The sequence below is a fragment of the Cryptococcus neoformans genome, chromosome 5 (genome assembly GCF_000149245.1).
Source record: "Cryptococcus neoformans var. grubii H99 chromosome 5, complete sequence".
Taxonomy (NCBI): domain Eukaryota; kingdom Fungi; phylum Basidiomycota; class Tremellomycetes; order Tremellales; family Cryptococcaceae; genus Cryptococcus; species Cryptococcus neoformans.
Window position 1 is genome coordinate 1,070,213 of NC_026749.1, and position 14,241 is coordinate 1,084,453.

General features: G+C 48.6%; 5 protein-coding genes; 2 read left to right on the forward strand and 3 right to left on the reverse strand.

The window, feature by feature from the left end:
* Positions 1 to 1,237, forward strand: part of CNAG_01150 (omega-6 fatty acid desaturase (delta-12 desaturase)) — a 2,666-nt gene extending 1,429 nt beyond the window's left edge. The window contains exons 5-6 of the mRNA XM_012193959.1: positions 1 to 438; positions 491 to 1,237. The exon at positions 1 to 438 is cut by the window's left edge and continues 187 nt beyond it. Of these exons, the coding sequence (XP_012049349.1) occupies positions 1 to 438; positions 491 to 613 (561 nt within the window). The 3' untranslated portion in view covers positions 614 to 1,237.
* A 253-nt stretch (positions 1,238 to 1,490) lies between these two features.
* CNAG_01149 (hypothetical protein) lies at positions 1,491 to 6,867 on the reverse strand. XM_012193651.1 has 10 exons: positions 6,714 to 6,867; positions 6,565 to 6,658; positions 5,701 to 6,436; positions 5,498 to 5,650; positions 5,337 to 5,448; positions 5,080 to 5,291; positions 3,903 to 5,023; positions 2,335 to 3,852; positions 1,905 to 2,288; positions 1,491 to 1,848 (listed from the first exon to the last, which is right to left on the reverse strand). The coding sequence occupies exons 1-10, from the start codon at positions 6,794 to 6,796 to the stop codon at positions 1,669 to 1,671; spliced, it is 4,593 nt and encodes a 1,530-aa protein (XP_012049041.1). The 5' UTR covers positions 6,797 to 6,867; the 3' UTR covers positions 1,491 to 1,668.
* A 227-nt stretch (positions 6,868 to 7,094) lies between these two features.
* CNAG_01148 (FK506-binding protein 4) lies at positions 7,095 to 9,075 on the reverse strand. XM_012193652.1 has 9 exons: positions 8,961 to 9,075; positions 8,528 to 8,908; positions 8,406 to 8,476; positions 8,204 to 8,353; positions 7,882 to 8,155; positions 7,644 to 7,729; positions 7,434 to 7,581; positions 7,323 to 7,375; positions 7,095 to 7,267 (listed from the first exon to the last, which is right to left on the reverse strand). The coding sequence occupies exons 1-9, from the start codon at positions 8,982 to 8,984 to the stop codon at positions 7,225 to 7,227; spliced, it is 1,230 nt and encodes a 409-aa protein (XP_012049042.1). The 5' UTR covers positions 8,985 to 9,075; the 3' UTR covers positions 7,095 to 7,224.
* Positions 9,076 to 9,233: 158 nt separating this feature from the next.
* On the forward strand, positions 9,234 to 10,385 carry CNAG_01147 (ARP2/3 complex 20 kDa subunit). XM_012193958.1 has 4 exons: positions 9,234 to 9,323; positions 9,379 to 9,705; positions 9,764 to 9,934; positions 9,982 to 10,385. Exons 1-4 carry the CDS (start codon positions 9,321 to 9,323, stop codon positions 9,988 to 9,990), a joined length of 510 nt encoding a protein of 169 aa, XP_012049348.1. The 5' UTR covers positions 9,234 to 9,320; the 3' UTR covers positions 9,991 to 10,385.
* CNAG_01146 (U3 small nucleolar RNA-associated protein 22) lies at positions 9,993 to 14,200 on the reverse strand. XM_012193653.1 has 8 exons: positions 14,122 to 14,200; positions 13,413 to 14,066; positions 13,176 to 13,365; positions 12,657 to 13,124; positions 12,328 to 12,604; positions 10,651 to 12,277; positions 10,255 to 10,602; positions 9,993 to 10,197 (listed from the first exon to the last, which is right to left on the reverse strand). The coding sequence occupies exons 1-8, from the start codon at positions 14,188 to 14,190 to the stop codon at positions 10,105 to 10,107; spliced, it is 3,726 nt and encodes a 1,241-aa protein (XP_012049043.1). The 5' UTR covers positions 14,191 to 14,200; the 3' UTR covers positions 9,993 to 10,104.
* Positions 14,201 to 14,241: the final 41 nt, after the last annotated feature.

Below are 14,241 nucleotides of genomic sequence, written 5' to 3' on the forward strand. Positions count from 1 at the left end.
AACCAGTACTGGCAGATCGTCTGGTCTGACATCGGTATTGTGCTTGTCTTTGCTGCTCTTACCTTCTGGGCTTCTCAGAGAGGTATCAAGGAAGTCGCTACCATCTATGGTATCCCCTATTTGTGGGTTAACCACTGGCTCGTCTTCATCACCTTCCTTCAACATACCGACCCTATCCTCCCCCACTACTCTGCCAACAAGTGGACTTTTCCCCGTGGTGCCCTTGCTACCATTGATCGCGACTTTTTGGGTCCTGTTGGCGCTTACGTTTTCCACGGTATTACCGAGACACACGTCGCCCACCACATTTCTTCCAAGATCCCCCACTACAACGCTTGGGAAGCTACAGAGGCGCTCAAAAAATTCCTTGGTCCTGCCTATCACAAGAGTGACGAGAACATGTTTGTGTCTTGTTACAAGTGTTATCGAGACTGCTTGGTAAGTATGATGACTTGCACGAATAGAGCTCAAGCTAAACGTTCTGTTGTAGTTCGTTGAGGACGGTCAGGACATCGTGTTTTACAAGAACGCATCTGGTTTAGCTCAACGAGTGCCTGTTGAGGAGAATGGCAACATCTCCGACTCTGGTATTGATATGGCCGAACCGAAGTAGATCTTTCTTCTTCAGCTGTATATGCGGGGACTGTGAATATTCGGGGTGTATAGAGAGTAGGGTTTAACGAAATATAGAAGTCGACTGCTGTGGTTTTATGATACATTCCTTTCTGACTCACCTGTTGCTTTCGCGCTGTAGGTTCACGCATGAAGCTAAACAAAAGGCAAATGTAAAGGAACTTCCGGTACATGGAAAAGCATTCGTCGTGCTCAGGTGCCTCACAAAGGGTAAGCGGCCTCAAGGCCATTGGGATCGGGGTTTAGCACAAAATTTTCTACGTTTCTGCTCTCGTTGGGGTATATTGATGGACCGTGGACTACTGTCATAAAAGCACTTGGGTTGTATAACCGCATACAATATAAATAACTGGTCAATGTGTTTTGGTTTAATCTCATTATTGGCTGATCCAGCAGCATAGACAAGTTCGTCCACTGTTCTCTATTCCTTCTTATTTGTTGTTTTTCCTTTCTTTTTTTCTTGTTTTTCCATTCTCTACAAAACCGAAATATAAAAGGCAGACCAACGAATGATCAGAGGAGTATTAAGATGGGATTTTGGAGACTTTGTTCAGACAAGCGAATTACTTTTTTAATCGTGCATACGTGGATCTCAATCAATATGAAGCATCCTAGCTAGCAATGAATGAGCTAGGAGAGGCGAAAAGGTCTTCAAGGTTCTTAGAGTGCCTATGATAGATGCCATATTCGACTCCGACAATCTCAATAAAGAGAACATATCAATAATTGATAGTTGGTCGTATTACTGTTTTGAATACTGGAGACGAATGATGTGCTTAGGGTTACTTACGGATGGATGCCCATCCCTTTGAGTTGCTGTCATTACTACTCGTTATTTCATGGCGTGCGGAAGAACGGAATAGCACCAAGAGTCATCATGCATTCATCATCAAACATAATCATCAATTATCGTCATATAGCCCCTTTTATCTCCGTATTATCGTATCGTAACCATTTAGACTGAGAGAAACAAAACTATGACACTTCCCACCTCGTTTTATCTACAGTCCGAAGTGAAAATGGTGGTCATTGTACCTAATCGCCGCTATACTCGGAATTACTAGGGCTATGGGCTTTAGATGATTGTGTTACAACCCGCGCCTGGTAACCGGCTGATTGACTGGGCATGGTCATGCCCTCTTCTGAAGACTTCTCTTCAAAGGTACCTTCTCCTGGTGACCGACTCCTTTCCCACTGTTTAAGCTCCTGAGAGAACTGAGGTCTTACGGTCAGCGCAGATCTTCTGTTGAAACTAATCCAATGGGTATCACCTTATCAAAAGCCATTGTCGCCTCTAAGCTTCCATCATCTTCATCATCTGATCCTCCTTTTACATCCAACAGTGTTTGGATTCTGTCTTGCGCCTGCGCAAGATCATCTCTCAAGGACTCCATGTCCCTCTCAGCCTCGTCGAGCCTCATCCTCAGCAGGTCTACCTCACGATTGCGAGCCGAGAGAACATCTTGAGAGGCTGAAAAGTCTTCTTGAAGCTTCTGGTGTTGGATTTGAAGGACGTTAAAGCGGCGCTGTACATCTGATTCAACGACTGAAGACGATGAGGGTGTAGAGCGACCAGAAATAATAGAGCGACCTCGAATATGGTCAAGCTCGGTTTGGATGGCGGTGTTGGTAGCTTTCTGTCTATTTAACTCATCCTATCACCCATCAGCACGAACCTCGAGGGGCAATGAACTAACATACCTTCATCCTCTTCAGCATCTTTTCCGTACCCTTCACATACCTCACAGCCGTTTGATAGTCTGTCTCAAGCCCAGCAACCTTATCTCGATGTTCTTTTTCCATGTCTATCAACTTCTTCTCCAGTTCGCTAACTCTACTTATCTCTCCATCTGTGGGAGTTGGTGACCGCATAGTCGGACTTCGTGCATCCTTAATGCGCTCCACCAACTTACCGAGGGACTCGACCTTGACCTCCGCCTCTTCACATCGCGTTCGCAGGTCTTGTATTTCACGCTGGGCAGCTTCGTTGACTCGGGCCTGCTCCCGCAGTTTGCCTTCTAGTTCGCGAGTAGAGGGCGTTTTGATATCGTCGAGGTCAGAATCGTTGACGGCGATGCCATGGTCCGCAAGTAGATTACGCAACATGGTGCACCTCGTTTCCACATCGGTCACAGCTGTCTCTTTCTCTTTCAGCTCCTCATCTCTTGTCGAATGGAGCTGTTTGTACCGGGCGGCCTCCGCTTGGGCACTAAGCAGCTTGGTCTGACTAGTTCGAAGCTCGCTTCGTAGCGCTTGAACCTTACTTCCCATATCACGCATTTTCGTTCGGTGTTGATTCACACCAGACTCGGCAGCATCGACTCGTTGTCCGGCCTCCTTCAGCATCTTTCTGAGGCTTTTACCCTCTTCCTCCAGAGCCTGTAGTTGTTCTTGGTGGCCTTTAGTGACACGAGTCTCGTCTGCTCGCATCTCCTTGTGGGAGTCTAGAATTTCACCAAGTCTAGAGGTTGTGACCGCCCTCAAAGCGTCTGCTTCTTCTCGAGATTTCGCATACGCATTTTCAATCTCCTTGAGCCTCTCGGCAGCGAGCTCCGCATTTCTCGTTCTGGATTCTAGCTCGACTCTACATTCTGCCAGCTCCTTCTCTAGTTGCTGCACTTTACCGCTCTCCTTTGCATACATTGCCTCCATCTCAGAAGCCATAAGCCCAGCTGAAGTGATTGCTGCCTGAACTTCGTTGACAAGTTGAACGTTCTGATCTCTTGTAGCAATCGCTTCGTCAAGTTGTGACCGCAGTTGGTCTCGTTCGGCTTCTCGCTGTTGAACTCTGGACGATAAAGTGATTAATTGTTCGGTATGTTCGCGAGCGCTTTGCTCGTAAGTCAAAAAATGGTCGCGCATCCGTTCTAACTCTTCAAGTGCCTCCCTCTGGGCCTCTTCTGCTTCTTCTGCCCTCTTCAATGTCTCTGCTTCTCGCTGAGTTGCCGAAGAACGAAGGCAATTCGCCTGTTCTCGCCCTTCCTTCTCCCATTCTAGCTCTTTACTCAGTTGCGCATTCTCGTTAGCCAAAATGTTGATCTGCTTCTCTAATTCGTTGATGCGTTCCTTTTCAACCCTCTTGAGATCGAGGGGTGAATTTGTCTCGAGGGCGGCAATTTTGGCGCGATAGAACGCCGTTTCTTGCAAAGCACCTCGGCGGAGATGATCTGCTTCCGCGGATCTAGCAGAAGCAGCTCGAATCTGAGCAACCAGGTCATTCTACCACTATATCAGCTAGTGACACTGGCTAGCATCCCGCCCACACTTACCTGCATTTCAGCCTTCTCTTTCTTCAGCCGCACAAGTGCATCAGTCAACCTGCCCACTAAATCATCATTCTGTTTATTGTCGTCTGCTTGTCCTTCTTTGTCTCCTCCAGAGGGCTTTTGTTCTTCGTCGCCCAGCAAGAACCCTTGCTTTATTGCTCGGTTTAGGATTATCTTGAGTGCAGTTTCTCTTCTCTTTCCCTCCTCCGCTTCATTCTCTTTTGCCCTGAGTTCCTTCATCAGATCGTTGGATGGTCCGAAACTACTGGGCCTACTAGAGGCAGATTGACGGAATCCGTTAGCAGTGGGGGATCGACGGCCGTAATAGAACGCGTCAGGCGGCGGAGGTGCACGCTCGCGCTCCGATGAAGGTCCATCGGCATTTCGGAGACGAGGTGAAGGGGATCGGGTTCCGTTCACGGATGAATGGAACATCTTGGGATGGTTCTTTGGAGACGTCGGTGAGATGTGCGCAGGGGAAGTGACTCGCGAGGGTAATGATGGCTGCACAGGGCTTTGAGCCTGATCTGACGCTTGGCTTGAGTAATGCAATTTCGTGGGTGACATAGCCTCTCGATATTCCTCATCACCTTCTCGACGTGGGCGCTGAGGCGGAGGACCGTTTGGTTTCGTAATCAACACAGGGCCGACATTTCGAGGTGATTGGAGTGGAGGTTGAGGGACTTGAGCTTGCGGTTGTTGCGAAACCTGAGTATCTACCGTTGGTGGCTGGTTTTGGGTAAGGACATGCTGGGTTGACGGGCCTCGTTCCGAAGAAGGGGAACTTGTCCCAGCACGAGTGTTTAAACCCTCCGTAGATGCCGACTGCGGCAACCTTCCTTGGGTTTGCCCTTGCTGTTGTCCGGGCTGAGGCGTGTCTTGCGTGCCTCTTGAATCTGCTTGATCCGTCATTGGCGTTTTGTTCTTTGCATCATGAGGATATTTGATTTTACTGGTATCCAGTACATGGATTTTTTGCGGGTCATCCCGTTCTCCGGGTTCGAGAGGAACTTGGTTAGCCTCACCACCAACCACAAATATTTTTCCATGAGCGGAAACCATAGCATGTCCTGATCGAGCCGCTGGCGAAGGGCCCATGTTTTGGAACATGAACCATCTTTGATCTATTTTTCATCAGCGTTACGAGTTTGTTGACAAGGACGTTAAAAGCGTGACATACTGGAAAGCCTAAAGGCGGCTAAATCACCCAAATCTTTACCCTTTACGTCCCGTCCTCCGAAGATATATATAGTGTCATCCACAATCGCTGCTGCATGACCTTCTCTCGGTAAAGGGATAAACCCTATGCATGAGAGTTCGGCCCATGCGCCAGTCGATGGATCAAAACACCACGTATCGTTATAATGGTAGTTACCGTCCGTACCTCCAAAGCTACAACATCTCAGTACGTCACACATGAATCATTTTTGTACTCACAGATAAAGTTTACCGCTGGACGCTGCCACTAACACATGACCTGTTCGACGAGGCGGTGGAGGTGTGGTGTACGAAACTTGCTCCCACGTATGTACTGTCGCTGTGCCAGACACTATCGAGCATGAACGCACCATTCACTGTGAGAAATGAGATAAACATACACTGCTTAATATCGTACATCCACATGTCGTTCATGAACATGCCATCCGCCTGACCTCCGAAAACATAAAATCGATTCTCAACCATACAGGCTGCATGGCCGTACCTCCCAACAGGACCTTTCGATATGGGGACCTTTGTCCACTCTTGTGAACCTACTCCTTCATGAGCATAGTACATCCTGCTTGCCAGTAAATGAACTTACGTAGGTCAAGGATGTACAACCCCTCATCCTGCTCATCTGTAACGTCAACCTTGGTGTCCCCGCCCCACACAACCATAATCCTATCCATTATCACACTCGCATGTCCTACCCTCGGGGGTGGCGCGTCTCCCTTAGTCTTGACATACATTACTGAGAGATCTCGGATGTCAATAGACCACAGGTCATTTCTAACCTTTTCATTCACGAGGCCACCAAACACAAGCATATGACCAGAGTGAGAGGGGAAGCAAGGAACTGAAAGTCCATACCGGGGGAAGGGTGAAGCAGGAATGTTTTGGCCAGAGGAATATAGGCGAAGGGGTCGAATTTGCCAGGGATATGACAAAGGGTTTGGAGCGGGGTGAGGACGGCTTTGCACCTGGCCCTGTCCAAGCTCCTGAGATTGTCCTTGAGGATGATTGGAATGAGGAGCTTGGTGTTGAAAATGTCCTTGATGTGGTTGTGCCGAAGCCTGCACCGAAGCTGGAGCAGCCGAGTGTATCGGAGGCGGAGACATACCCAGATGCGGTGATCCTCCATACCCTCCTGGGGCAGCGGGCCCATTGGCAGATGGTGTCGGTGACTGTGGATTGGAACGATAACCAAGTTGAGGGTGTGGCATACTCATACCCATGTGACCGGCATGTGTATCGGCTTGTCCTGGGAGATGTTGGTTCAGTTGGGGTGATTGGCTTGAATGAGCTGGGTAAGATGCTTGGGTGCTGGATTTGAGTTGCTTTACAGGATACAAAATCAGTATTACTTCCACATGCACCTTATCGCGCATAGTGGACCATAGGCGACTCATCGCGTCCAGCACAATTTCCCTTACGCGTACATAAGCGCGAAGAACGGAAGACATACCGGGTTGCTTGTCATCCTTCTAGGATTGTTGTTGCCTCCCATACCTACATTTCCGTAGGCCTGTCCCCTATGAGGCGTCGAAGAGGGTGCAACTCTATGATGACAGGAGATGTTAGCTTTAATAGTACAGGCGACAAGACAAGACTTGCGCTGGGGTGGCAGCCGGGGCTGGGGTGGTCGCGGGGGGCGGATGGAGGTCCGCCTTCGAATGTTTCCTCTTGAAGAGGGACATGGCGGGATGGGAATGGGGAGAACAGAATGACGAAAAAGATGAGATGGAAAAAAAAGCAGAGGAAAACAAAGAGATCAGAGGACAGAAACGACGGAGGGAGCGCGCACGGACGCGTGCTGCTTTGTTGGGCAATGGTCGTCTTCATCTCGTCGGTGTCCCGATCTAGGCGCCTGCCTGCATACTATTTATTGACGCGTATACAGAAAAAAAAAGTCCGCCGTACAAATCACCATCGCATGGCCGCTTTTCGTGTTTTCCATGTGACAATATGGCCTTGAAAAGAAGAAGGGTGCATCAGATAGACTGTGTGCCTTGAAAGGTGCAAGCAACGACAACATAGGACAGTATATTGATTGCATGGCAAATTAAAACAGTAACTTGTCTATTTTTCAAGGCTATCCGAATTAATCACGTCTTCACCCAAATGTCTAGTTGATAGAGACAAGCTTGACGTCGAACTTGAGGGTGGAGCTACGATAGGATTAGCGAACTTCTCTCTAACCGATTTCCAATTGAATATAATCACTTCTTGGGAATACCAGGGATCTTCTGGTTACCGTAGGCCAAAGGGGCGGGAATCTACAGGATTGCTTGTCAGTCGTACAGTAATGAGGCAAATACGGACAACAACACATACGGTCAACCTCCTCTCACCACCGACCGCCATGCCAGCCAAACCCTCATCCCAACCTCTGATAACCTCACCCTTTCCAAGGACAAAGGAGAAGGGTTTGCCGGAGGTGTTAGCATCAAACTGCTTTCCATTGGTGAGCTTGCCAATGTATCTTTGACGAGGCAATCAGCACGTAAAAAAAAGACGATCAATTCCATATAATAGTGTGCTTACCGCATGCCCAAACGCTTGCCGGTTTTGGCAACGGGGCCGTCGCCAACCTTGATGTCTTCGATGATTAAACCGGAGGGAAGAGTCTTCTACGATTAGCAGGGTCAGTGATAATTATTTCTTCATCGTTCCCATGACAAGTTGTATCGACTTCTATGCATCAAAGGCAGGTAGTCAAGCATTCTGAGTGACTGGCGGAGACAACAGTGATACATGGAAGGGAAGCAGATTACTTCCTCACCTTCTGGGGAGCTTTGGCCTCCTTCTTTGCAGCAGGCTTCTCGGTAGCAGCAGCAGCGGGTTTCTCCTCGGCCTTTTCGCCCTCGACCTTAGCCTTCTTAGCAAGCTTCTTCTTCTGAGCTTTGCTCAAAGCGGCGTCCTCTTTAGCGGGAGATTCAAGCTCTTCTGCCTTGCGTTTTTGAGCAGGCTTGGCTTCGGCGGCAGGCTTTTTGTCGGCGGCAGGCAGGGCCTTCTTGGTCTTGGGAGTGGGTTCGTCGGGGATCTCAGTAATCTTACTGTCACAATTATAAGCATTAATCATGAGCCAACCATAGTTAACTTACGCGACAGCAGCTTCCTCCTCAGAGTCAAGCTCAAGTTCGTCATCAGAGCCGTAAAGCTCAGAGTAGTCATCCTCGCCATCGAAGTCAGAGTCAGACTCGTCGTCAGAGTCCTCGTCTTGCTGGATGTAGTTGCCCATAAGGTGGACAACGCTGTCCCCCTTTCATCAACAGTAGTTCGTGGGAAGTAAAATGAGATACGTACTTGTCACCGGTGACTTCAAACATGACAACCTCACCACGGACAAAAGTAAGGTTGAGAGAAGCTTGTTCGGTCTAAACACAGTCAGCGCTAAATACAGGGCGATTAAGAGGTAATGGTTTCACCTTGCCGGCAGTAAGAGAGCAGAGAACGTTGGTCTCCTCCAACTCATCTTCGAAGTCGCTCTCGTCCTCGTCCTCTTCCTCACTGTCCTCTTCTTCCTCTTCCTCCACCTTCTCTGCCTTCTTACCCTTCTTTTGCTTTACTTCCTCGACCTCCATCTCACCGACATCCTCTTCAGAAGGGATCTCCTCATCCTCATCCTCATCCTCATCGCTCCATTCGTCGTCGCTCTCCAACAATGATGGAGAGATGGGGTTGTGGGTAACCTTAACGACAGAGCGACCGTCCTTGGAGCGGAGCTCCTCACCGAGAGCAGCGTTGGTGATCTGGAAATCACGTCGCACGTAGGTGGGATATTGTTGACCAGGGAGAAGGGTCAAGCTCTAAAAAGGGGTTAGCTATGATTTTTGATTAGAGATTGATGACTTGACTTGCCCAAAGGTTCATAGCAAGAGTCATTTTGTTGAAGTCTGTTTTGTGATGGGAAGTGAAGAGACGATGAAAATGTGCGTTAGCGTTGACGTTGAAATATTTCTGGAATGCCGCCAGAAAAACAATCGCCGCTCTCAACTTTTCAAAGCTAGAGAGAGAGCCACGTGGCAAAAGTGGAGGCAGCCGGAAATAGCGGGGTAAGGATGTGTGGCAAACAAGGGGGAGGGATGACGCGCTGTCATTCTCCCCTGGCCTCTGTACGACACTTGGTAAGAAGGGACAAGGAAGAAAGGAAGAAAGAAAAGACAGCCAGAATACAAGGAAAGACGCAACACTCTAGTCCATCAAGCTGATTCAACCACCATGGTAAGTCCCCACCACCTGTCCCTCCTTCCCCAGCTTACCACACCTCACGTACAAGTCAAACACCCTCCGTCCTTACCTCAACGCCGTCCGCGCAACCCTCACTGCCGCACTCACCCTATCCAACTTCTCATCCCAAGTAGTTGAACGGCACAATAAGCCCGAAGTAGAGTGCGGCACGTCACCAGAGGTTGTCCTCCATCCGTTGATCATCTCAAGGAATGAGAGCGAGAGGGTGCTCATAGAGCCCAGTGTCAATTCGATCAGGCTCAGTATCGCAATTAAGCAAGCAGATGAGATTGAGAAGATTCTGTGTCACAAGTTTACCAGATTCATGATGATGAGAGCAGAAGGTTTTGTAATCCTCAGGAGAAAGCCTCTACCTGTAAGCACTCGTCGTTGATGCGAGCTGGCGAGCTATCAGCGTGTTAACACCTCTGTAGGGCTACGACATCTCGTTTTTGATAACTAACTTCCACTCTGAATCAATGCTCAAGCACAAGCTTGTCGACTTTATCATTCAATTTATGGAAGATGTGGATAAGGAAATTAGCGAAATGAAGCTTTCCCTTAATGCCAGGGCGCGAATTGTCGCAGAGAGTTACCTTTCTACGGTAGGTTTATCATTTTCACCTTGATAGATACTGAATGGGCAATGCAGTTTGCGTGAAGAAGAAATCATATTAGATTATACCAACATTTGTATGGGATGTATTGTACCAATCTTACATTGCATGTTGTCTAAAAAAATTGAACCACAAGTGTCAAAATATGCCAAAAATGATTATCGCCTTCTCTCAATCTTCACTACCAAATCTTGCCCAAGTCTTGCAATTTCCCCGATAATCGCCTCTTTATTGATTTCCACGAGCTCGGCCTACAAATCAAATCGACGATCAGTATCATCAGTATCAGAGGAACGAATATGACGTACTTCAGACTTTACAGGCATACCGTTCCAACCTAAGAATGATTTCAGCCCCCGCGCGCCATCTCTTGCAAGATTCCAAACGCCTCCCACTACATCGCCCCCGTGACGGTCAATAAAGAACATGAGGCTGTCACCGTAAATCCTCTTCAGATCGTCGACGAACAAGGCGGCCGGATCAAAATCGATCCTCATACCATCGCTCTCTTCTGAGGATGAAGTGAGGTTGCGGTACTTGAGGTGAGGCTCCCATAAAGAGGGGTCAGGCAGGATAGATTGAGCAGATGTCGACAAGAGTTTGGGAGATAAGTGGATAATGATGTCGTAGTGCTCCAAGGGAGTGATGAACAGCGCCTTTGACAGATTAGTGCCGCACGTAAACTACAACAATGATGTACGAACCTTGACATCTAGACTGCCCCTTTCGACACTATCTTTGACGGCCTTCACAGTAGCTTTTGCCAACGCTCCCACCCGTGCCGCCACAGCCTTGCCAATTCCCTTCGTCCACCTCATCCCTTCCATATCCTGTTCTGTGCACACGACCCACGCATGGACACTCCCTTCTTTGGCTTCAGTGCCCTTCTCCTTGGCACGGAGATGCTCAAACAATTTAAGTGCCTCCTCTTTAAGCTCAGCAGGGAACCTCACGCGTCCGGACGCGGAAGCTGACGATGGAGAAGAAGCACTGATGATGGGAATGAGCAAGGGCTCAGTCCTCCAGTCCCAACATTCCAGCAATTCCATTGCTCTCATGAATCCTCCTACAGCACTAGAAGGCGTCTTTCCCCTACCTGGCTCGAGATACACGCCCGCCATGATCAGTTCGACTATCTCTTCCCTCACTCCACTTTTACCTAAAAGCATATGAGCAGCAAACCACCTCTTCAAGAGACGGCAAGCAGAGGAATATGTGGGATACCTGTGGTGCATCGGCGCAAGGGAAGAATGATGAGCAGGTAGGTAATGGAATCTTTCGAGGTGAATCGCAAGAGCAGGAGCCACAAGTCGACGAGGGGGATAGGGAAGAGAGGTAGCGAAAAGCGGTTTTTCTTCTTGGAGCACTCGTTCGAGCATAGTTTTCTCTCGCTCATAGTAGATCCGAAGCCTAAAGGAAACGCCTTCTGGGAGCATTACTACCAAAGATGCTTGGTCTTCGATCTCACTCGCCCCAGCGTCAAAAACAATTTCAGCTTTTGTCTCCGGAAGCCTTGACGGTAGAGTTCTTGCCAATTTTTCGAATAAAGCAAGCTTGACCTTTTGGACGGCCGCAAGGTCGTCGGGCCATTTTGGTGAACTCTCGAATTGTAAAATTACATCTGCAGAAGGAATGTATTTGATGCAATCCGGGGCAGCGGAAAAGCGATGAATGTCCACGGGATGAGGTACAAATGTAGAGGAATAGCGAAGGAGAGGAGAAGAAGGCTGGACATTGAGAACAGCGAGGGGAAGTTTGTGGTCGATATCTTTCAAAACTTTGTAAAGGCTATCATAGCCACTCAGCATCGGTCGGAAGCCAAGCTTCTCAGAACCCTTGATAGTGATCGCATCCCTAGCGGACGATGGGATTTGAATGAGACCTAACCAGTTTTGCGAGCTGGAGAAGGAGGTAACCGCGTCTCCGGGGATAGAGTAATGTTTTTCCAGAAGATATCTGACAATTTTACTTGGAATCAAAGCCGCATCTTCAGGTCTCGAGAGGTCCCAGACCACACTTTCTGCAATGCTCCCATCCTTGAACCTTCGCAGCTCAGCTTTCTCCTCCCAAAGTCCACGAAAAGCTTCGCTTTCCAAAGGCTTGTCAGAAGATGGCCCAATGTCGAGGACGCGGTTGGCATGCAAAGGGTCTAAAAGCAATCCCACAGACAGGCCGTGTTCAGAAATTGGGCGGATATGAACAAAATTCACGCGGTTGGAGAGACCTTGGTGGAGAGTCGAAGAGAAGACGGTCATAGCGAGAGAAGAGACCGAAGGGTGTTCGGAGCGTTTACATAGATCATCTGGGAGTCTAGCTGATGAGATGTCGACGCTGTCGATGATGAGCTGCTAGATAGCAAGACGAAAGAAGATAAAACATACTGGAAGAATTCATCAAACACCGCAGGACCGAGATCAAATTCCTTTAGGAAGACATCCGCGAATCGCTCTCCGCTTTCATCTTCCAACATCGCCAATGTCTCCCTCGCGTGATATCTTAAGAAATCGATTTCACCCTCGTCCCAGCCAGCAAATATATTGACGAGGCCAGTGGGGTCCGTAAATACGTGAGAGAAGGTAAGAAACACAGAATGCTCGAAGGATGAAGGTGAGGAGGGCGGGTGGAGAAAGATAGGGGTTTGTTTAAAATCGGTATGAGCTATAAATCATCAGTCAGCAAGTGATACAAACATCGTAAAGTAACAACTGACCCAAAAACTCCCAGGCAGCCCGAAGGGCGCCCCAAGCTCCCAAGCCCCTACCTACGCCTGCAACTTTTTTCACCTGCTCTCTCTTTCCGCCTACACCGCCCAGCCAGCCTCCGTTGATGACCCAACCCAATACCATTCCAGCTAACCATGCACTGCCGCCTCTTTCTCTTCGTATCCCCCTTCGTTTTGCCCAGATTCTCCATAGCGCAAGGAAGGAGTCAACAGTGCGAGCATTTGATGGAAGAAGTTGAGAAAGTCGGTGTAAGTGGAGAAGATGAGGTTTGTGCAGGGTGTCATGTAATATAGATGTATTGTATAAAGGTGATGGGGTAGCATTAGATTGGTCAGTATTGGCGAATACGGTAGTGCGAACAAGGGATTTCGTTGGAGATAAAGATGACAGAGGGAAAAGGGATGAAGGGATGGAGGCGTGGATACGTATTTCCACTTTGGATTTGAGCCCTTGATCTATGTATGTAGTTAGGCACAAATCGCAGGAGCTTTGGCGTACAAACTCACCCTTACCGGCATGGACGACAACGATAGGTCGTCTCTCATCGGCCATGTTTGTAGACCACTCAATCTTCACTCCTTTTAATTCACCTTCTTTAGTAGCCAATCGTTGCAGTTCTGAGAAGATGACAGCTAGATAGAACATTCGCTTGTGGAAATATCTGTAATCAAGCCTATCTTTTGGTGTAAATATGCCCTATAAATTCTGTCAGTAAATTGTCGTACTCGATGCAGGCGACTCACATGCGGCATTGCAACTACAAGATCGATCCCTCCCATTTCCCTCTTTTCCTTTCTGTATCCACCCACAACACTCCAGCTGCCCCCGATGAAAATTTCTTCGGGCTTGGCCCATCCCAACGTCCACTTGATCTCTTTGCTATTCTTGAGAGGCGAGAACTCTGCAGGGCCAGGGAATGGCACCTTTATGCCGATCCGCTTAATAGCCTTGGCAGGATGTAAGCTTTCTACCGCGGACATCCCAAGGATTCTGGAGTGAATGGCTGTTAATAAGTCTTTGAGAGCGGCGTGGGGTGCGGTCGGCAAAAGAGAAGACTCCAAAAGCTCTGATAATTGCAAAGAAAAGGTTGCACCACCAGTTTCTTCGACATGACGAAGTGCCTCCATTTCTGACAAGGTCGGTGCCTTGTAAAGGTTTTTGGAGGAGCCAGAAGGCCCTGCAGTGGGTTGCTCGTACTCTTCGCTTTCAGAAGCTTCTTCGTGGACATCTACGTCGCTGAAGGATCCCTCGCCGTCGGAAGAGTCTTGTGGGTCGATCATTGGATCTTCAAGCTGTCCCATGGCTTCCTCGTCGTAGCTAATTGATGATTCATTCCCCAATTTCTGGAGACCGTTCTCATTTTCAGCTTGGGAGGATTGTCGGAGGGCCGGTCCCCGCTGCTGTTCATCAGTATGATAGATCTGTGGGATAAGCATTTCGACAAAGACACACCTTGTTCCCTGACCCATTCCCCAGGGCCGCTTTCCTTTTGAGTGATTGTTGGGCGACCATGTTTCTCATATGGTTGTTACTGTTGTGTCCCACTTTACCAAACTGCTTTCTTCAACGGCC